The sequence below is a fragment of the Leptopilina boulardi genome, unplaced genomic scaffold (assembly GCF_019393585.1).
Source record: "Leptopilina boulardi isolate dan_hultmark-lab unplaced genomic scaffold, ZJU_Lbou_2.1 LbouV2_330, whole genome shotgun sequence".
Lineage (NCBI taxonomy): Eukaryota > Metazoa > Arthropoda > Insecta > Hymenoptera > Figitidae > Leptopilina > Leptopilina boulardi.
Window position 1 is genome coordinate 2,518,005 of NW_026137897.1, and position 21,386 is coordinate 2,539,390.

The following is a 21,386-nucleotide window of genomic DNA, read 5'->3' on the forward strand; positions in this document are numbered from 1 at the left end:
AAATGCAATTGGTACAGAAAATATTTGAATCGATAATTAACATTTTGCTAAGAAATAATTAGATATTTTTAACTTCATATATTTAGAGAGTACGTCAACACAACGTACTTGATTTTTTGTCCTCAACCTATGGAATTTTGTAAAAATGTTTGCAAAACATTAAACTTTGCAATGTGGCATAAAAAAAATTAAAAGCTTTTTTTTATTTCAAAAGAAAGTTGAGATTATTTTTGAGGTTAAGGGTGGATTTTTAAAGTCTTTATAGGGCCTCATATATCATTCTTGAAAGACCACAATATTTTTTTTATTAAAATGGCATCCAGTGGTTTAAGAGACTCGCAGCATCTGGCCATATCCTACATTGACATCTGCGATACATTGAGTGTGTGAAAAAAAATACAAAACATTAAAATGAATGTTATACTTCTACTATTACGTTTACTTTACAAGTATTTTTAATTTTTAAAAATTCATTGGCTTAATTTTAAAAATATTTTAAATAATTATAAGATACATAATATATATATATATATATATATATATATATATATATATATATACAAGATGTTCGTATGGAAAAAAGTTGTTCCGAATGGAGAAAACTCTATTTTCAGACCCAATAAATTGGGCCCAAATCCAATGTGAGGCCCCATATTAATAACAGTATTTTAAAAATTATTAATTTTCACTATTAAATTTTTAAAATTACGCTACAGTTCTGCATTTAGACATGTGATATACAAGTGACAAAAATATTTGGCCTTACTCTCTAAATCTGAATTAGTAAAAATGTTTACTAATTTAGATTAGTGACTTACTTTTTGCTTTAAAATTAGTTAAATTTTACTAATAGTTAGTAAAATTTTACTAATTCAAAAGCAAAAAGTGAGTTTTTAATTTAAATTAGTAAACATTTTTACTAATTCAGATTTAGAGAGTAGTCCCAAACTTATTTTAAATTAAGAAAATTCGACTAAAAATCACTATTTGTGGGGTTTTCGAGGTCACAGATTACGATTTTAAGGTCAATTTTCAAATTGGGCCGTGGGCCCAATGTAAGGCCCAAAATTTTTTATTAACACATAATTGAAAGCAAAAGTTTATGGGGATTTCAAAATTTAATGCTAAAAATGAGTGATTTAAAAAAAAATACTGTTTTTGTGGGGCCTTACATTGGGCCCATGGGCTAATTTGAAATTTTGACTTTGAAATCGTAATCTGTGACCTCAAAAACCCAAGCTATTAAGAAAATTTGGAAAAAAAAAATCACTACTTGGGTTTTTGAGGTCACAGATTACGATTTCAAAGTCAAAATTTCAAATTAGCCCATGGGCCCAATGTAAGGCCCCACAAAAACATGTATTTTTTTTAAATCACTCATTTTTAGCATTAAATTTTGAAATCCCCATAAACTTTTGCTTTCAATTATGTGTTAATAAAAAATTTGGGCCTTACATTGGACCCAATTTGAAAATTGAATTTGAAATTTTAATCTGTGACCTCAAAAACTCCACTAGTAGTGACTTTTTTTTGGCGAATTTTCTTAATTTAAAAGAAGTATGGGACTAAGGCCCAATATTTTTGTAACACTTGTATCACATGTCTGAATGCGGAATTTTATCGAGATTATACAAATTTGATAGTGAAAACACAGGCCAACAAAATTAGCAAACTTTTTTGATGCGGCAAATATAAAACCTGTTTCTGATAGGTTTTTTTCATGCCAAACACGAATCCGTAAATAAAAATTTCCTATCAGCTCTAGTTTTTGAGAAAAACGTGTTTTAAATGTTCAAAAATCGCGTTTTTGGCTAACTTTGAGTACCTCTAACACTGAAATAAGAGGTCGTAGAACCTTCCACTTGGGCTTAATTTGAAGCTTAATGTTTTTAACTATTATTCCCAAAAATCACCTATCTTGCACCATAACCTCAAAGTCATTTGTTATCCATTTTTGATTCCCAAATATTAATTTTGTAAAAGTTTGAGCGCGTACATTTATTCCTTGAGGTTAAGGTGCAGCAATGTAATTTTTATGAACTACAGTCAAGGGATAAATTGAATTGAAGCTCAACAATAAGGTTCACCCACCTTCGGCTTTATTGACTAGAGTTATTCAAATATTACCAAATAAGTTCTGCAGTTAAATACTGGTTACCAACAATTTTGAGGTTATTAGTGAATAATCTAATTTTTAGGGCTTGTAGTCTAAAGTTCAAACTTTATTTTAATTTCAAATAAAAGGTTCTATGATCCTTTTTTCTTTGCTAGATGTACGCGCTCAAACTTTTACAAAATTAATATTTGGGAATCAAAAATGGATAACAAATAACTTTGAGGTTATGGTGCAAGATAGGTGATTTTTGGGAATAATAGTTAAAAACATTAAGCTTCAAATTAAGCCCAAGTGGAAGGTTCTACAACCTTTTGTTTCAGTGTTAGAGGTACTCAAAGTTAGCCAAAAACGCGATTTTTGAACATTTTAAACACGTTTTTCTCAAAAATTAGAGCTGATAGGGAACATTTCTTTTACGGATTTGTGTTCAGCATGAAAAAACATATAAAAAACAGGTCTGACATTTGCCGCACCAACATCAGTGTTGGCCTGTGAAATTAGTATTTTAAAAAATCCTTTTTTTTTTTTACTTTTAGGCCTCACATTGGGTTTGGGCCCAATTTGTTGGGTCTGAAAATATCTCTTTATTCGAAACAATTTTCTTTTTTTAAAAATGCATAATTTTCGATATATTTAACAGTTTTCATTCTATTATGGTAATTTGATAAAATAGCCACCTGGAATTTAAAATAATATAACAAAGAATATATTTTAAATTCCATAGATATGTAAATTCTCATAACTGTTTTATTAATTTCTGTATTTTAATTAAACTTAGAAGTTAAAAAAATTATTAAACTGCCATAGTTAAGAAAACGACTAGTGTAGTAGTAGTCACTCGAGTCGTTTAAATCTCCAAAAAAGCTTGTAATGTCTTTTCAAAATATTTCAAACACCTGGCGATAATAAATTATCCACTGGTAAAATTTTTTTTTGATGAAAATTTCACACAAATGAAGTTTCAACAAAAAAAAGAATGCTCGCGAAAAATAGAACTAAAACTAGTAAAAAGGCGGAGAAAGAAAAAAATTATGAAACTTTTACGGAGACTTTAACGATTGATTTGTGTGGAAAGGTGACAGTTAGGGAACAAGGACGCAACTTTTAACAACATTAGTGAATGATGACAGATAATTTAAAAAAAAAACAGAACATTTTTACAGTGAAGCAGAACAATAAACATCAATAGGTTTGTCAAAAATAAGGAAGGAATTTATATGAAGAAAGGAGTTTAAAAGCATAAAAGAAGACAACCTATGGCAGTGCGCCGGCGCTAATACCGCAAAACCTGTTGCCATGGTTAAACATGTGGAATAATGTGTGAATTTTTTTTACAAAAGAAATTTTTTTGGTGAAAAAAATTTTTTTTTGTTAAATTCTAAAACTTACCATAAACTGTGGGTAAACTGATTAATAATGTTATAATAATCGCATGGAGGCCGTAATCCAATTTTCGCCGAGACAGCAACATGATGCTGACAATTCTACTCACACACATGCATATATGTATACATATATGAGCACATACACATTCACTCACTCAATAAGATTAAGCACTCACTAAAAAAACACTTGGGATATAATCACAATTTTCCATTATTTAATCACGTACATTGTTCACATTTCACTATTATTATTATTCCAATTATTCAATGTTTACGTTTGGAATAAGAGTTTTTTTTTTTAAAAAGAAAAAGCATTTAAAAACTTAATTGACAAACGCGAACCACGAGCGCGTCGCAAGCACTTCTAGGGGACCTATTGTTCACTTAACGCTCTGAAAGTAGTCCCCGATTGCGCGCGCATTAACTGGGCACATGCGTATTCCTCCGCTTCACAAGAACCGCAATGGCAAGAACTGTACCATAAACCGAACAACACCATTTCCATAGTCTATTCCATATATAATAATATTCTTTAAAAATATTATTGTCAACGATAATTTCATTCATATAATAGAAAAATTTTCTTTTTTTTTATTGATCTTCAAATATAAATTTTTATGCCCATTTTTGATTATAAATTTAACTGAGGATTATAGAATATTCTCTGTTCTCACAGTACTTTATATACAAAAAAATATTTCAATTACAGACTCAAATAAAGCATATCAATTTTTTTTTATCCAGCAAATACTAACAATAAGTGTTAGAGATGTAACTAAAAACAAATGAAAATTTGCGAAGCGATAATTACGGCAAACTTTAAGGAAAAAAAAAAAATCTTTATCTAGAACAGCGATATGTTTCTTTAGAATAGCGAAAACTTTTTCTATTTTAGTGAAACATATCGCTGTTCGAGGTGAAGATTTTTTTTCCATTAATTGCAATGCAATTTTTGGGTTTTTTTCCAATTTTATGGCAAGGTGAAGAAATATTGCTGTTTTTTAGAATTGCACTGGATATTTAAGGATATCCCTGAGACATCCTATGGATATTCATTTGCTTCTTACGGTTTGGATATATATCCCTAGGATGTCTTACGATATCCTATAGGGATCCTAACCGTCAGAAGCAAATGAATATATCCATAGGATGTCTCAAGGATATCCTTAAATATTCAGTGCTGTAAGGATTTATTGTCGCATATAAAAAATTTGGGTTCTTGTAATTGTTATGTAGAATCTCCCAAAGAACCGAAACTTTCCTGAAAATTTAGTAAATATATTTACTTACAATATTTGGAATATTTAATTGCAATGTTTATTAAAAGTTTATGTAAAAATTTAAATGTCCCACTTGAATAAATGTTTAGCGCTAAACTTTCCTGAACATTTAAATGAAATTTTCGCCTAATTATAATTATTATTATTATTATTATTATTATAATTAGGCGAAAATATCATTTAAATGTTCAGGAAAGTTTCGCGCTAAACATTTATTCAAGTGGGACATTTAAATCTTTACATAAACTTTCAATAAACATTGCAATTAAATATTCCAAATATTGTAAGTAAATATATTTACTAAATTTTCAGGAAAGTTTCGGTTCTGTGGGGGATTGCATATAAAATTTTATTGTAGGAAAACTTTTATAGGATCATATGTAGGAATACATATTGAATCATATAGAATCCTGTGGGCAAAAAACCATGTTCGTTCTTAAAACATTTTAAGGACGTTCTTAGAACGTTTCATGTCCGCCAAATAATGTTCTGGAACATTTTAAGAACATGGACGTTCAAATAATGTTCCAGAACATTATTTGGTAGACATATGAAACGTTCTAAAAACGTTTTTAGAACGAAAATGGTTTTTTGCCCACAGGGAAGACTCTTTAAAAAATATCCTAAGTAGTAGGAATCTCCATGAATTCTTGTAGGTTATCCTTACAGAAATCCACATGTGATCAAATTTGAAAATCTGATATCAAATTCGTAATCAGCGATCCCAAAAACCCCCCGAGTAACGAATTTCAAGCGAATTCGTACGATTATTTAAAATTCATCCACCATATTGGATCCGCAATTTTTAATTTTGAAAAGTGACCTAAAAATAGCGTTTTTCTTTTATTTTCAAGGGCAAATTCCTCAAAAATGATGGATCAATTCTTTTTACAGATTCGTGTTTAACGTCGGAAAATCTATAAGAATCAATCCCCACAGCAACGAAACTTTCCTAAAGATTTATTTGAAATGTTCGGAGTATTTAATTGCAATGTTTAGTGAAAATTGTATAAAGATTTAAAAGTTTCACACTAAACATTTAAATCTTTAAAAAAAATTTCACTAAACATTGCAATTAAATATTCCGAACATTTCACAAATAAATCTTTAGGAAAGTTTCGGTGCTGTGGGGGAACCATAAACAATCCCAGAAATAAAAATCCTATTGTACCGTGTATAATTAGAATAAAATTCAATTTTGTCTTTATCTATTTCTTCAGGCGTGAGAGCACTCTTTTAATTTTCTTATATATTTGATCGTTTATTTCCGTACATACTCGTAATAATAATTTGCATCCTTGCCTCGCAACAGTGATCTCATTATAAAATTACTGCAAGGTCGCTAATACAATTTACTGTAATTTTATATAAAATACTAATTAACATATTAAACAAATAATAATTAATGTGCAATAGTTTCTTTTTTATACAGCTGCGCAATAAATAAAACCTTGTGTCCATAAAATGTTTAGAAAAAATACATCACTTTTTGTGACGAAAAAAAAAAAATATTAACTTTAAAAAATCAAAAATTTTTAAAAATATTTCTTCTTTTTTTAGTTCTATGACATTAAACAGTAAAATATGATGTAAAATTTTTGTAATTAAAAACAAAAAATGATTGTAGCCTATCTCTATGAGGAAGCACTGTATTCATGAGATGAATACATAATAGGTAGTACTCGAGGGGGAATTCACTCTGGTAGTCAAGTGTACACTCTTCTTGTAATACTCAGTAATACTAATGTAATATGTAATGCAATTTTTTTCATAACCTAAAACCATATTCCACTATAAAAAAATTAAAAAACATAATTTTTTATTTTACATTTTTGAAAAAAGTTGAAATTCCTCAAAATCCAACCTTAAAATTTTTTATTTTTCATTAGAAAGCTAAGAAATTTTCCAACAAAATTGTATAAATATAAGAATGGAACCACATTGGAATTAAAAAAAACCCCAATTTTTTATATTTTTTCGCAAACCCAATGTTGTCCCTTTTTTATATTTATAGTTTTGTTTAAAGAAAAATAGGGTTAAAATTTTTTTTCAAAATAAAAACTTTTGTCATTAAAAACTATATGAAAAACTCTATTAACAAATTACAATCCATAAAGTTTTGTAGAAGTTATACGAATTTGAAAATAACAGTGTTACCTAAAAACTCTAAAATTTAAGGGGTTAGTACCACATCTCAGTGACTTTTCTTAAATATTTTATATTTATTACAAAATTAATTTTATTTACTTCAAACTTTTTATACTTAAAAAAAGGGCTTATAAACTATAAAAAAAAAATCTTGTCTCTATCGTCGGAACTACGATCAACTATTTTCGATGAAAAAAATAAATAAAATGGCGGACTTTTTTCATTTTTTACCTTGTTTTATCAACATAAATTGTTTAAATATTTTAAAAAAAAATTAGTTCTGACGATAGCGGTATATGTGTAGAATAAGCAATAAAAATTTGAGCTTAATCGATGCAATAGTTTATTTTCTGATATCCGTGAGGTCAAAAAAAAGTTGTTTTCAGAAAAAGCGACTTGTATCCCGTTTCTCGAAATGTTACCAAAATTTCCAACCATAATAATAGTTTCCATATCATTTCTACATATATCTACTACAAGAATATGCAGTTTTTAGAAAATCGATTTTTTTTGAAAAAAGATGTGGTACTAGCCCCTTAATTCCCTACACGGAGAGAAATCTGTTACGAATATCTCACAAGACTTACGCGTGCGCTTTTCTCATGAGCTTCATTTGCTAATATCGCAAAGACATGTGCGAGTTTTGCTCGGAAGCCATGAAAAATCAGCATGGATTTCTTGCAATTTACGCAAGGTTGTGTCTGTGCTATTTTCGAACGGACTGCTCATGCGTTATTAGTAACAGACTTCTCTCCGTGTATATGTTTTATAATTTTTTCAAAAATAAGTTTATATTTTGAGATTTTGTTACTTTCATATAGGACAACAATTTACCAAAGTATCAAGCCAATGCCAGAAATTAAAATAACTTAAATTCGTTTAGTAGTCAAAAAAAGTTTATTTTTTTAAATCTTACAAAAGTATCTAGCGAGTAGATACAGAAACTTGCCATACTCTAATAGTGTTATCAGAGTAACCGGCAAAAAGAGTTTGACCATCTGTAGACCAGGCCAAAGACAAGCACTGTGGAGGCTCAGCTTTACTAGTTGCGGTAACAATTTCTGGTTTTAATTCTTCGACCATTTCTTTGCTCTCGAGATCCCAGATCTTAATGTAAGGTCCAAAAGCAGCACATAACCAGTAACGATTGGGACTGAAGCATAGGGCAGTTATGATATCATTGTGATCCAAAGTGTGCAAATGCTTTCCATCATTCAAGTCCCACAACATTGCTTTGCAGTCCTTTAAAAAGAAATACGAATTAAAATAAATATTATCAATGGGAAACGTTTTTAATTTACAATAGAGATATATTACCTTTCCGCCTGATGCGCAGAGTGAACCATCTGGCGAGACTGTTACAGTATTCAAATAACCGGAATGACCATTGTGATTGATCTTCAGTCTGCAGTTAGTTAAATTCCAGACCTAGGACAAAAAGATCAATATTAAAGGAAATGAAAAGAATAAAGGGAAATTTTAATTCTAGTTGAATTAAAGTCAGTCCCATATCCGCAAGCACTCACAGAGTTCATGTTTAGTTATAGATTTGCATCATGTTTAATTATAATTTAAAGAATTATCTTTTTTTAATTTAAAAAATTGCATACCTTTACAACACGATCCCATCCAGCAGAAACGATAATTGGATTTGAATGATTTGGAGAGAAGCGTACGCAACTAACCCAATCACTGTGACCATCATCTTGAATCGTATACTTGCACTCGGCTAAAGTATTCCACAACTTAATGGTCTTGTCTCGTGATCCAGAGACAATTTGACGGTTATCGACTGAAAAAGCGACGCTCAAAACATCCTATGAAAACAAAAATTAAATGTAAAAAAAAAATATTATATCGGTCATTACAAAAATAATCATTTACAATTATGCGAATTTTAAAAAATCAATATATGAAATAACTTAATTTTAAAAAGTTCTATTCAACTACTTTATCAGAATTTTTTTTTAAATTTTCGCATCCCAATGATTATTTCAGGAATGAACTTAATTTTAAGAATAAAAATTCATATACTTACAAAAAAGGAAGAACAAAATCAGATTGTTTCTTCTATTTTTCTCAATAAAAAAAAATATATACAAAAAATGCTTCAGTTTTTGTTGACCTGTTTCTTATTTTTTTTCAGGTATGGAAGAAACGTTTCCCTCTATTAAAATAACTTTAAAATATCATTAAAAAGTTTTATTAATGTCACACCTTGGTATGATCCTCAAATCTTCTGGTTGTGCGACCAGCAGCCAAATCCCAAAGTCGCAAAGTTTTATCCCAAGAACCAGATAGAGCGTAGTTGCCATCAGAAGACAATACTACATCACTAATAAAATGTGAATGACCATAAAGACGTTTTTGCGGAATACCGTAGTTTGCTTCATCACGTGTCAATTTCCAAACAATCAATGTCTTGTCTGAAAAAGAATTAGAAATATTTAGGTATTGAGAAATAATTTTTTTTTAATTAAGGTGCTTAATGTAGTTGTCGCGGGTTCTGTAAATTGAATTAAAATACGTTTTACTTGATGAATAGAGGCGATATTAATACTACACAAAGTCTACAACATTAGTAAATTGGAGACGCATGAATAAGCTCTAAAAACAAATTTTTTAAAATTATGATTTGATAGAATCTTATTCTGTAGAATATTAATTTTACAGAATATTTGTTCGAATATTAATGTTTTAGAAAATGCAAATGATCGAAATAAAATTTAACAGAATTTTTATTTAGATGAAAATTAATTTGCCAGAAATACAATTTGATCGAAACGTTGTCTCGTAGTATATTAATTTTGCAGAATTGTAATTTAAAAGAATCTTAATTTTGCAGTATATTCATTTGCTCGAATATTAATGTTCCACAAAATTAAAATGGTCGAAAATCAATTTGCCAGAAATAATTCGGCGGGAACTTCAAATTTGACCAATAAGAAATTATCAAGAAAATTGTGATTGGTCAAATTTGAAGTTCCCGCCGAATTATTTCTGGCAAATTGATTTTTGACCATTTTAATTTTGTGGAACATTAATATTCAAGCAAATGAATATTCTGCAAAATTAATATACTACGAAACAACGTTTCGATCAAATTGAATTTCTGGCAAATTAATTTTCGTCTAAATAAAAATTCTGTTAAATTGAATTTTGAGTTCTGAGTAATTCTTTACGTGAATACAGAAAAAAAGCGTTTTTTGACCGTAAAATGAAATTTTTTTTAAGGTGTTTGGGAAATTTCTGATATACCATCTTTTTTAGTACTACTCTCTAAATCTGAATTAGTAAAAAATGTTTATTAATTTGAATTAGTGACTCACTTGTTGCTTCTCAATTAGTAAAATTCTACTAATTATTAGTAACTTTTACTAATAATTAGTAAAATTTTACTAATTCAGAAGCAAAAAGTAAGTCACTAATTCAAACTAGTAAACATTTTTACTAATTCAGATTTAGAGAGTACTAGACCCTGTGGGCAAAAAACCATGTTCATTCTAAAAACGTTTTAAGGACGTTCTTAGAACGTTTTATGTCCGCCAAATAATGTTCTGGAACATTTTAAGAACATGGATGTTCAAATAATGTTCCAGAACATTATTTGGTGGACATGAAACGTTCTAAAAACGTTCTTAAAACGTTTTTAAAACAAACATGGTTTTTTGCCCACAGGGGAACTAGAATTATAAAAAAATGTAATTACTTTTTAAAGGTATGTAGAAATTACTAATGTAGGATTTATTACTGTAGTTATTAAAAAAAAAAAAAAATGTTTAAATTTTAAATTAATGTGTAGAGTTTACTCGTGTACAATTTACAGTGAGAATTTTTTAGTTTACAGTTTTTTGTGCGGGGTTTTGGAATTATATCATTTTAGAATTTGTAATTGTAAAAAAATTTAAAAACCTGCAAAATTTATTTATTTATACAGTTTGCATAGGATAAAATTTTTTTTCTTTTATCGCTTCTACAGAATTTTTTAAAAAAATTTTCGATTTCAATGAAATATGGCTTATTTTCTTCAGAAAAAATTATTCTCTACAACTTCACCGTGGGCATTTTCGAACAAGCAAGCCGTTTGGAAAATACAACAATTTATTTAAAAAAAAAATTTGGATTTTTTTAAAATAAATAGCTATATATGCCAAACGGCTTGCTTGTTTGAAAATCCTCACGGTGAAGTTGTGGAGAATCATTTTTTCTGAAGAAAATAAGCCATATTTCATTGAAATCGAATCATTTTTAAAAAATTCTTTAGAAGCGATATAAGAAAAAAAAATTTATCCTATATGAAAATTGTATAAACAAATAAATTTTGCAGGTTTTAAATTTTTTTCTTGAAAATTGGTATCTCACCTTTCAGAAAGTACAATTAATAATGTTATTTTAATTATTTAAATGTTAATTAATTTTTTTTTCTAGAAGTCAGCATTTCTGTAGATAAACGTCCTTAAATTTAAATTAAACTTTGTAATTTACTTTTAAAATAACCAAAATATTTTATCAACTTAAATAAAATTACTTCTTTTTACTTTATAAAACATATTTATTTTTTTAATATAATACACTGAAAAAAAAATTTATTTGATTCAAATACTCGATTACTTGACTGTTATCAAATAAATATTTACTTGAACTAAATAATTTTGATTGAATTTATTTTTATTTGAATTTAAATAAATTGTATTTGAACCAATAATTTCTTTATTTCAAATAAATACCATTTAATTGATTCAAATAATAAAAATAATTCTAATTGAGTGAAAATTTTTTGCTACATAAGAAAAAGAATATTAGAAATTCCAAAATGAAGAAAATTTCATGAAAAAAAAAGGATTTTAAAATAAAACAAACGAAATTTTCAGAAAAGGAAAATTTAAGAAATTACAATGTTGAAGACAAAAATTGAAAGAAAAATAAAAAAAATTTTCGATATTCATAAAATAAAAATATAATTTTTGGAAAAAATTTAGAATTTTATTCGGTAAAATTGAAAAAACGAATTAATTTTAATAAATTCAAAAAATAAGAAAATATAAAGAAAAAGAAAAATTAGTGATTATTAAATTAGAAGAATATTTTACCATAAACAGAAATCGTAACATTTTTAATTCTTAACTAAATTAAATTAATCGGAAATTGTGCAAAAAAAAAAATTAAATTGTTATTTTACACCTCATGCAGTACACGTTAAAGGAAATAGATTGTAAGAGAATTATGAGACTCCATATTGATGGATAGCCGAGATTTTAGCGTTTGCAACAAAAATTAAAAAAGCTTTTTAACACAAAAAAATCGATTCCATATGTAAATAATTTTTAATAATTAATATCAATTTCCAGTACTAATATATATATATATATATAGCAAAAATAATAAAATTACACAAATTTTCACTGTAAAGCATAACCTCTAAAATTTTAACACGTGACAATGTATTTTCTAAAATTACTAAAGTTCAATCACTAATAACCATCAAAAATCTTATTATATTTATATAAGCAGTAAATATTATGAATTAAAATAAAAAAAAATTGATATATATAGCACAAGAGGAATGCAAAGTGTATTAATTGATAATTTTGATATCTATAAAAACTTACCACGAGAAGCCGACAAAATTAAATCCGAATATTTCGGATTTGTGGCAATTTGAGTGACCCATCCATTGTGACCACGCAATGTACCTCGTAATTGAAGAGTTTCAGTCATTTTTGAACAGTTTTGTATAAATAGATGATTGATGCAAATGGATTATTCCAATGCAATAGAACCACTCTTCACAACGTTCATTCCAGAAAAGAAGGAAATCTAAAATCTTGAGCATAAACCAACAATCTTAAGTTGATAGAAGATGGGTAACTCAATGATGTACATATCTAGTAACTTTTAAGTCACTATAATCAAGGAGCTGACGTCACAGTCCTAAGGCTGCTTTCACAATAGCTTAATCTGTAATGCTCATTCTACACTCACATAAAACGGGCGCGAGCGATCCGCTTTTCCGTAACGCTTTCTATATTTAACCATATCTATATATCTAAAAAAACGTAACGGAAAAGCGGAGGAACTCAGTAAGAGTTGAATCAGCATAAAAGCTAACGCAGAATAGAAACGTAACCCGAAGAATGAGTTAGAGAAAAATAAACAATATATCTATCCTTCTCTAATTCATTCTTTTGGTTACGATTAGGGGCCATTCATTAATTATGTAAGGACAATTTTGGCTAATTTTGACCCCCCTCCCCCTTGTTACGTAAGTTTTTAACAATATTAATGTAATTAAAAAATTAATTACAACAATATAAATGGAAAATACTTGGCAAAATCTTACGGAAGAATAGCTTCTACCCTCCCTACTCCACCCGGGGCCTAAGACCATATAGAGATTTTATGCTGATTCTACACTTACCTAAAACTGCGCGAGTAACCGTAATCGCAAAAGCAACCGGAATAATGAGTTAGAGAAGAACAAACAATATGTCTATCTTTCTCTAACTCATTCTTCCGGTTACGTTTGCGATTACGATTCCGGTTACGTTTCTATTCTGCTCATGCCTTAAGCTGTGGCAGTACTCTAATGCTGATTCTACACTCACCTGAAACTGTGCGAGCGGTCAGCATTTGCGTTACGTTTTTTATATATATAGATATAGTTAAATATGGGAAGCGTCACGGAAAAGCGGACCACTCGCTCAGTTTCAGGTGAGTGTAGAATCAGCATAAAGGCGCCGTACCATGATGCTGATTCTACACTCACCTTAAACTGAGCGAGCGGTCCGCTTTTCCGTAACACTTCCCATATTTAACTATATTTATATATATAAAAAACGTAACGCAATTGCGGACCGTTCGCACAGTTTTATGTGAGTGTAGAATCAGGATGACAGCGTGAAACGCCGGCGTAAAAGCAGAAAGCATAAGAACGAAAGAAATAGTGAGATACGTTCATCTCTTTCGTTCTAATGCTTTCCGCTTTTACGCTGACGTTTTACGCTGTCATGGGACGGCACCTTAAAGGGCCATTCATTAATTACGTAAGGGTCTTTAGAAGTAGGGGGGTTTTAATGCTGATTCTACACTCACCTGAAACTGAGCGAGCGGTCCGCTTTTCCGTGACGCTTTCCATATTTAACTATATCTATATATATATAAAAAAAACGTAACGCAAATGCTGACCGCTCGCACAGTTTTAGGTGAGTGGAGAATCAGCATTAGGCTGCAGTCCCATGGCAGCTTTTTGCGTTGCGTTTTGTCACTAGACCATGAGTGTAAAAGAGATGCAGATATATGTTTGCTATGTTTACACTCAGGATCTAGTGACAAAACGCAACGCAAAACGCTGCCATGGGACTGAAGCCTTAGAGTACTGCCGCAGCTTAAGGCATGAGCAGAATAGAAACGTAACCGGAATCGTAATCGCAAACGTAACCGGAAGAATGAGTTAGAGAAAGATAGACATATTGTTTGTTCTTCTCTATCTCATTATTTCGGTTGCTTTTGCGATTACGATTCCGGTTACGTTTCTATTTTACGTTGGCCTTCAGCTATTGGGATCGGCTAAACTGCATTACGCCATCTGGTGGGGACCCATTCTCTCCCTCCATTTTCTTTCTTTGTCTCTCTTCAATTAATAGGTTAGAAAGAGTAGAAAAAACAAAATGGAGGGAGAGAATGGGTCAAAGTTACTAGATTGTTACTAGACCACCGTTCCCAATCTAAGTATGATCGTCATGACAACGTATAAGAGTGAGAGAAATAAAGAATATTCTTATTTTTTTCACTCTTATATGTTACCATGACGACCCTACTTAGATATATCTGAGTTGTGGCCGTACCCTTATATTTGCCCCTTAAAGGTACTTGTACACTTCTATTTGTGAAAGCAGCCTTAAGCAAAAAATAATGAGAGTGAGAGGGACAGTGATATATACCAAACGGCCTACCCTGATATTTATGACATGTCAGAACTGTCAGTGTCACGTCGTATTTTGTAAACAAAAACAGTAACAAATTAAGATTATATTATGTATTTATTTTCACTTACAATATTAGTATTGCAGTTGGTTATCGCCCCTGCTTTGCAGGTAATGAAAAATAATTTTGTTTAACATATTATAGTGATCCTATTTTTTACTGTATGGACAGAAGTTCGTAAATATTGATAAATAACCTCAAAAAACATTTCCTTCGTTTATAATTAGAGACCCTTCTATTTAAGTCTGAGAACTTAGTTTTCTACTTGACAAGTCATTTAAATAATTAAATAAAATAATTTTAACTTTCTTGATTTTTTAAGAAACTTAATAGTTACTATACAAACATTTATCTAGACGAATAAATAACCTCAAAAATTTTCGTCTTTTAACTCCCCCACAGCATCGAAACTTTCTTGAAAATTTAGTAAATATTTACTTGCAATATTTGGATTATTTAGTTGCAATATTTATTGAAATTTATGTTAAATGTCCCAATTGAATAAATGTTTAGGAAAATTTCACACTAAACATTTATTTAATCGGGATTTATATTGAATAAATTTTCTGACCTGCAGCATTTCACTGTTATTTTTTATGTAAATTTTTCTCATGAATTCGAATACGAAGTCAGATATTAAGAAAATATAACAGTTTTTGAAAAATAGCTAAATTTCAATTCTTTGAGTTTCGAAAAAAAGTGGATTCACTAATTTGCAATTATCTCCGTATATAGTTGACCAATTTTAATTTTCTTTAAAGCAAATTAAATTTCCTTGAAATGGCCACGCCTCCCTCCCTTTCCAACCATCGATATATCGATATAGGCCAAAACGCAGGTTGCAAGAATTTATCAACCAAAAAGGAAGAAGCTCTTGCTATTTTAGGTAGACTATATGTCGTATTTCGCGGGCATCAATTTTATGCTTTTAAAGTACGTCACTATTACTATAAGAGTATAACCATTATACTTATTTAGTATGGACTTACTTTAAACTAAAAAAGCATTATTTCATACTTTAATAGGTAAACGAAATTGTATACTAATAAAGGATAAAGTAGTTTGGTGCTAAAATAGTTAGTTTGTTTTTTCCGTGCAGATAGCACGTAAAGGCCTGAGCAGAATAGAAATGTAACCGGAATCGTAATCGTAAACACAACCGGAAGAATAAGTTAGAGAAGGACAAACAATCTATTTATCCTTCTCTAAGTCATTCTTTCGGTTGCGTCTGCGATTACGATTCCGGTTACGTTTCTATTCTGTTTTTAAAATTTTATAAAATCATTTTAATACGTTTTCATTAACCTATTCTTACCTGGAACATTCCATGGTCATTCTAAATTTGGTTTAGAATTATGATCCCCACACAGCACATAAAATTTCCTGAATTTGTCCTGAATATTTCATTGAAAGATTCGAAATATTTCAATGAAAGGTCCATGAAATTTTGATGCAAGCAATGAAATGTCCGCCTATAAGAAATATTGCAGTTCCGATTGTACGAAAAATTTCAGCGAAATGTTCAGGAAATGTGAGGATTGAAAAATTACTGACATATTATTTTTTAATATTTGCAAAATAAAAAATGAAATATGTTACAAATTTTTAAGTGAAATATTTTAAAAAGATTATTCATTAAAATTCTAGAAATATCGAAAGGAAATATTTCTAAATTGTTAAAAATACATATTTAGGCAATATCATCCGGATATATTTGTGAAAAATAAAAAAAATGAATTACAGAAACATATTTCATTTTTTTATTTTGCAAATATTAAAAAATAATATGTCAGTAATTTTTCATCCTCACATTTCCTGAACATTTCGCTGAAATTTTTCGTACAATCGGAACTGCAATATTTCTTATAGGCGGACATTTCATTGCTTGCATCAAAATTTCATGGACCTTTTATTGAAATATTTCGAATCTTTCAATGAAATATTCAGGACAAATTCAGGAAATTTTATGTGCTGTGTGGGCGATTTGATAGAATCTTATTCTGTAGATTATTAATTTTGTAGAATATTTATTTGTTCGAATATTAATGTTTTAGAAAATGCAAATGGTCGAAAATTAATTTCACAGAATTTTTATTTAGACAAAAATTAAATTTGCCAGAAATTCAATTTGATCGAAACGTTTATTCGTAGTATATTAATTTTTGCAAAAAGAAGAATATATTGTAAGAAATTTAAAAAAATATTATGTTTCAGATTCCAGAAAATTTTTCTAATACAGGGCATTCCAATAATTGGGCAGTATTAGTAGATACATCACGTTTTTGGTTTAATTATCGTCATGTTGCCAATGTACTTTCTATATATCGTAGTGTTAAAAGATTAGGAATTCCTGATTCTCAAATAATTTTAATGATTGCTGACGATATGGCATGTAATCCAAGAAATCCAAGACCTGCAACTGTTTTTAATAATATCAAACAACATATCAATGTTTATGGAGACGATGTAGAAGTAGACTACAGAGGTTATGAAGTAACAGTTGAAAATTTTGTTCGACTTCTCACTGGACGATTATCGCCTGAAACACCGAGATCGAAAAAATTACTTACAGATGAAGGTTCAAATATACTTATTTATCTAACAGGTCATGGTGGTAATGGATTTTTAAAGTTTCAAGATTCCGAAGAAATAACTAGTCAAGAATTGAGTGATGCTTTAGAACAAATGTGGCAAAAAAGAAGATATCATGAAATTTTATTTGTTGTTGATACATGTCAAGCAAGCTCTATGTATGAGAAGTTTTATTCACCAAATATTTTAGCCGTTGCTTCTAGTCTTGTGGGAGAAGATTCTTTATCTGTAAATATTTTATTCTACCTATAACTTTTTTTACATTGTCTCATATTTATAAATTAATTTTTTTTTTTCTAATTTTTAGCACCACGTTGATCCAGCTATTGGAGTTTATATTATCGACAGATACACATATTATGCACTGGATTTTCTAGAAAAAGTAGAACCTTCAAGTTCAAAAATGCTAAGTGAATTCGTAAGTATAAAAATTCAATTTTACTTCTTAATTTAATAAATAGGAATAATTTTCCATTAAAGATTTTTGTTTTAAATTCGTTTTGAATAAAAAATAAATTGTTTGAAATTAAATTTTTATCTCTTCTACAGCTAAAAGTTTGTCCTAAACATTATTGCCTTTCCACTGTTGGCGTAAGGACAAATTTATTTAGAAGGGATCCTGCATCCGTGCCGGTCACAGATTTCTTTGGATCTCTAAGACCAGTAGAATTGACAAACAATATTGTTCATGTTATTCCTGAAAATTGCAGCCAAATAAAAAATGAAGAACCTATTAGTAAATATAAGTATATTCCATTGTTTCCAAAAATATCGTCAATTGTGAATAATGTGTAAATAATATTATTTAAATATTTATATGGTTAAATATAAGATTTTACTTAAAAATTGATTTTCTTAGATAACCCGCTTTTAAATCCCTAATACGAATGATATACATGTATGTATAAAACTGCCTAGTGGGCAAAAAACCATGTTCGTTCCAAAAACGTTTTTATAACATTTCATGTCAGCCAAAAAATGTTCTAGAACATTATTTGAACATCCATATTCTTAAAATATTACAATATTTTCAAAAATAAAAAAAATACTCGTAATAATATTTTGATTTGTCTACGTATCTAAATTCTGCATATTTTTTTTTGTTTTTGATGTAAAAAGAAAGACATCAATTGATACTTTAATAATAAAATATTAGTGTTTTTTGGGGATTGTTCAAGTATTACGTAAACATCTAAGGGGGAGGGGGGAGGGTTCCTCAGTTGCTTACGCACCATTGGGATCTGAAATACTGTGATACGCCATCTGGTGACGACACCGTTGTGTCAGCCATTTTTCGTTTCATCCTTTTTAAAATATATGTAGAAGAAAGAGATAAAAAATGAAGATGGCTGACGCAACGGGGTCAGTTTCCCCATAATTCCCTATGATTTCAAATCCCAATACAAAATTCTTATTTTTTCCATTACAATATGCTTATTTGGGGAAGGGGAGGTCCAAAACCCTTTAAAATATGCTTACATAATACTTGAATGGCCCCTTGAAAACATTGCCAATAACCTCAAATTTTTACGCTAATACAATTCAATGTATTTTTGCATTTTGATTGATTTTCATTATTTCTAACAAAACATAATTATTCATAATTCTCGTCAACTACCGCACCCTGCTCTAGTGAAAATTTAGTTACTTTTATAGTAACTTTTAATTTTAACAATAAAGTCACTAAATTTTCACTAGAACAGGGTGCGGTAGTTGACGAGAATTATGGCGAGTGGGGATAATAAAAACCAAACGCGCGCATACTTTTAAGGAGAGACCACAATAAAGATGTCTAACGTGATTTCACATCAGTCGGTAAAGTCACAGAAAGTAGAGCGATTACTACAGTGGCCCCAAATTTCCATTGCCTTATATGGGAGATTTCAGAAATTAATTATTTTCTAATTTCAAAGAGAATAATTAATTTCTGAAATCTCCCATATAAGCCAATGGAAATTTGCGGCCACTATGATAATCACTCTACTTTCTGTGATTTTACCGACGGAGGTGACGTCACGTTAGAAATCTCTACCCAAAAAGCACGTAATATAACCTCAATATCAAGGTAATATTCCATGTAAGATTCGTAATATAACGTTGTAATATTACAGTAATCTTACAGTGATCTTAAAATGTCCGCCTCAAGGTAATATTACCAGTAATGTTACTGTAATATTACGCGCTAATATTAAGGTAATATTACAGTAATATTGCAGTAATATTATACCGTAATATTAAGGTAATATTACAAGAGAATATTACAGTAATATTATTGGAACATTTCTTTACGAAAAAAATTTACCCATCCAGGGAATCGAACCCCGAACTCAAAGCACACGAGTCCAGAGTTTTACCAATAAGCCAAATTGACTTATAATATATTTACGTTTTTTATGCTTTATGAATAACTCAAATCAGTCTGTAATATTACTGTAATATTACCGTTAATATTACAGTAATATTCCCGGTAATATTACCTTGAGGCGGACATTTTAAGATCACTGTAAGATTACTGTAATATTACAGCGTTATATTACGAATCTCACGTGTAATATTACCTTGATATTGAGGATATATTACGTACTTCTTGGGTATTACGTAGTTCAACTTGAGTGGGGGAAAATTCAAGATGGACGTAAGCCAGTGCACAAATAAATATTGGAAATAAATGGGACGAAATCGAATTTTTTTTTTAATATCTCGCTTTAATTAAATTTTGGAACGTAAGTATATTAGGATTTTTATTTCTATTTTTAATGGCCTATTTAATACAATAATAAAAAAAAAAGTTTATTTTCCTTCATTAATTTTATTATTATATATAATTAAATTCGACATTAAAAATAGAAACTCAAATTCAAATATAAATTCCAAAATTTCATTTAAGCGAGATATTAAAAAAATTCGATTTCTTCTCATATATTTTTAATGTTTGTTTGTGCACTAGCTTACATTCATTTTAAATTTCCCCCCACCCAACTTGAACTATCTAATAAGCTCTGTGACAGATTTTCTTTTTATACGAATTTTTATATAACAACATTTTTAGCTACCGAACTTTTGTTTGGCAGAATTTTTTGTTTTACAGTCATATTCATTACATGACTTATTTTTATTTAAAAGAAATTTAATTTTAAGGAATTTTAATTTAACAGAATTTTTATTGAGTCGAATTTTTAAATGAAGGAAATTCCAATTCACGGAATTTTAATTTGTCCGAATTTTTATTTGTACGAAATTTTAATTGACAGAATTTTTAAAATGCTGAATTTTTATTTATCCGAAATTACAAATGGCCGCGAACAAACAATTGACAGAAAGGTTTCGACACAATTTCCAAAATTGACCAATCACGATTTTCTTGATAATTTCTAATTGGTCAATTTTTAAAATTGTGCCGAAATCCGTTTGTAATTTCGGAAAAATGAAAATTCGTACTAATAAAAATTCGGACAAATTAAAATTCAATGAATTGGAATTCCTGACATTTAAAAATTCGAATGAGATAAAATTCGATTGAATGAGAATTCTGTTGATTTAAAATTTGATTGAATTGAAATTCACTTAAATTTAAATTCTTTTAATATAAAAATTCAGGTAAAAAAATGACTGTAAAATAAAAATTCTGTCAAAAATTCGATAGCTAAAAATTTTGTTATGTAAAAATTCGTATAAAAAGAAAATCTATGAGATTTTAATTAGAAAATTGGTCTAAAAAATAATTATTTCCAATAAAATACTTTAAAATAAAAATTATAATTGATTTTTTATGGGCAATGACAAAAAGATGCGTGCGCATGAAAAGAAAAGTTATAGAAAAATCTTCAGTCACAAGCACCTTAATTGTGGAATTGCCTTTATGATTTAAGGCCTATTGGAGTT

At 29.0% G+C, this 21,386-nt stretch overlaps 3 protein-coding genes across 3 annotated transcripts in view; 1 reads left to right on the forward strand and 2 right to left on the reverse strand.

Moving 5' to 3' along the window:
* Positions 1–3,877, reverse strand: part of LOC127285077 (neurogenic locus Notch protein) — a 54,488-nt gene extending 50,611 nt beyond the window's left edge. The window contains exon 1 of the mRNA XM_051310884.1: positions 3,506–3,877. Within this exon, the coding sequence (XP_051166841.1) occupies positions 3,506–3,614 (109 nt within the window). The 5' untranslated portion in view covers positions 3,615–3,877. The remainder of the gene's footprint in view (positions 1–3,505) is intronic.
* Positions 3,878–7,803: 3,926 nt separating this feature from the next.
* Positions 7,804–12,751, reverse strand: LOC127285318 (guanine nucleotide-binding protein subunit beta-like protein). The gene is made up of 5 exons (XM_051311270.1): positions 12,539–12,751; positions 9,147–9,355; positions 8,540–8,746; positions 8,247–8,357; positions 7,804–8,171 (listed from the first exon to the last, which is right to left on the reverse strand). Exons 1-5 carry the CDS (start codon positions 12,645–12,647, stop codon positions 7,854–7,856), a joined length of 954 nt encoding a protein of 317 aa, XP_051167227.1. The 5' UTR covers positions 12,648–12,751; the 3' UTR covers positions 7,804–7,853.
* Positions 12,752–14,863: 2,112 nt separating this feature from the next.
* Positions 14,864–18,350, forward strand: LOC127285321 (putative GPI-anchor transamidase). Its single transcript, XM_051311273.1, has 4 exons — positions 14,864–15,022; positions 17,127–17,732; positions 17,812–17,922; positions 18,054–18,350. The coding sequence occupies exons 1-4, from the start codon at positions 14,963–14,965 to the stop codon at positions 18,297–18,299; spliced, it is 1,023 nt and encodes a 340-aa protein (XP_051167230.1). The 5' UTR covers positions 14,864–14,962; the 3' UTR covers positions 18,300–18,350.
* The last annotated feature ends 3,036 nt before the right edge of the window (positions 18,351–21,386 follow it).

Excerpts from the sequence above, each read along its gene's own strand:
- LOC127285318 (XM_051311270.1), bottom strand. The coding sequence starts at position 12,647 with ATGACTGAAACTCTTCAATTACGAGGTACATTGCGTGGTCACAATGGA. Across the intron at positions 8,358-8,539 it reads GATGGGATCGTGTTGTAAAG|GTCTGGAATTTAACTAACTG; the intron begins GTATGCAATTTT and ends TTTTTGTCCTAG. Across the intron at positions 8,172-8,246 it reads TCTGCGCATCAGGCGGAAAG|GACTGCAAAGCAATGTTGTG; the intron begins GTAATATATCTC and ends TTCTTTTTAAAG.
- LOC127285321 (XM_051311273.1), top strand. The coding sequence starts at position 14,963 with ATGTATTTATTTTCACTTACAATATTAGTATTGCAGTTGGTTATCGCC. Across the intron at positions 15,023-17,126 it reads TTATCGCCCCTGCTTTGCAG|ATTCCAGAAAATTTTTCTAA; the intron begins GTAATGAAAAAT and ends ATTATGTTTCAG. Across the intron at positions 17,733-17,811 it reads TGGGAGAAGATTCTTTATCT|CACCACGTTGATCCAGCTAT; the intron begins GTAAATATTTTA and ends TCTAATTTTTAG.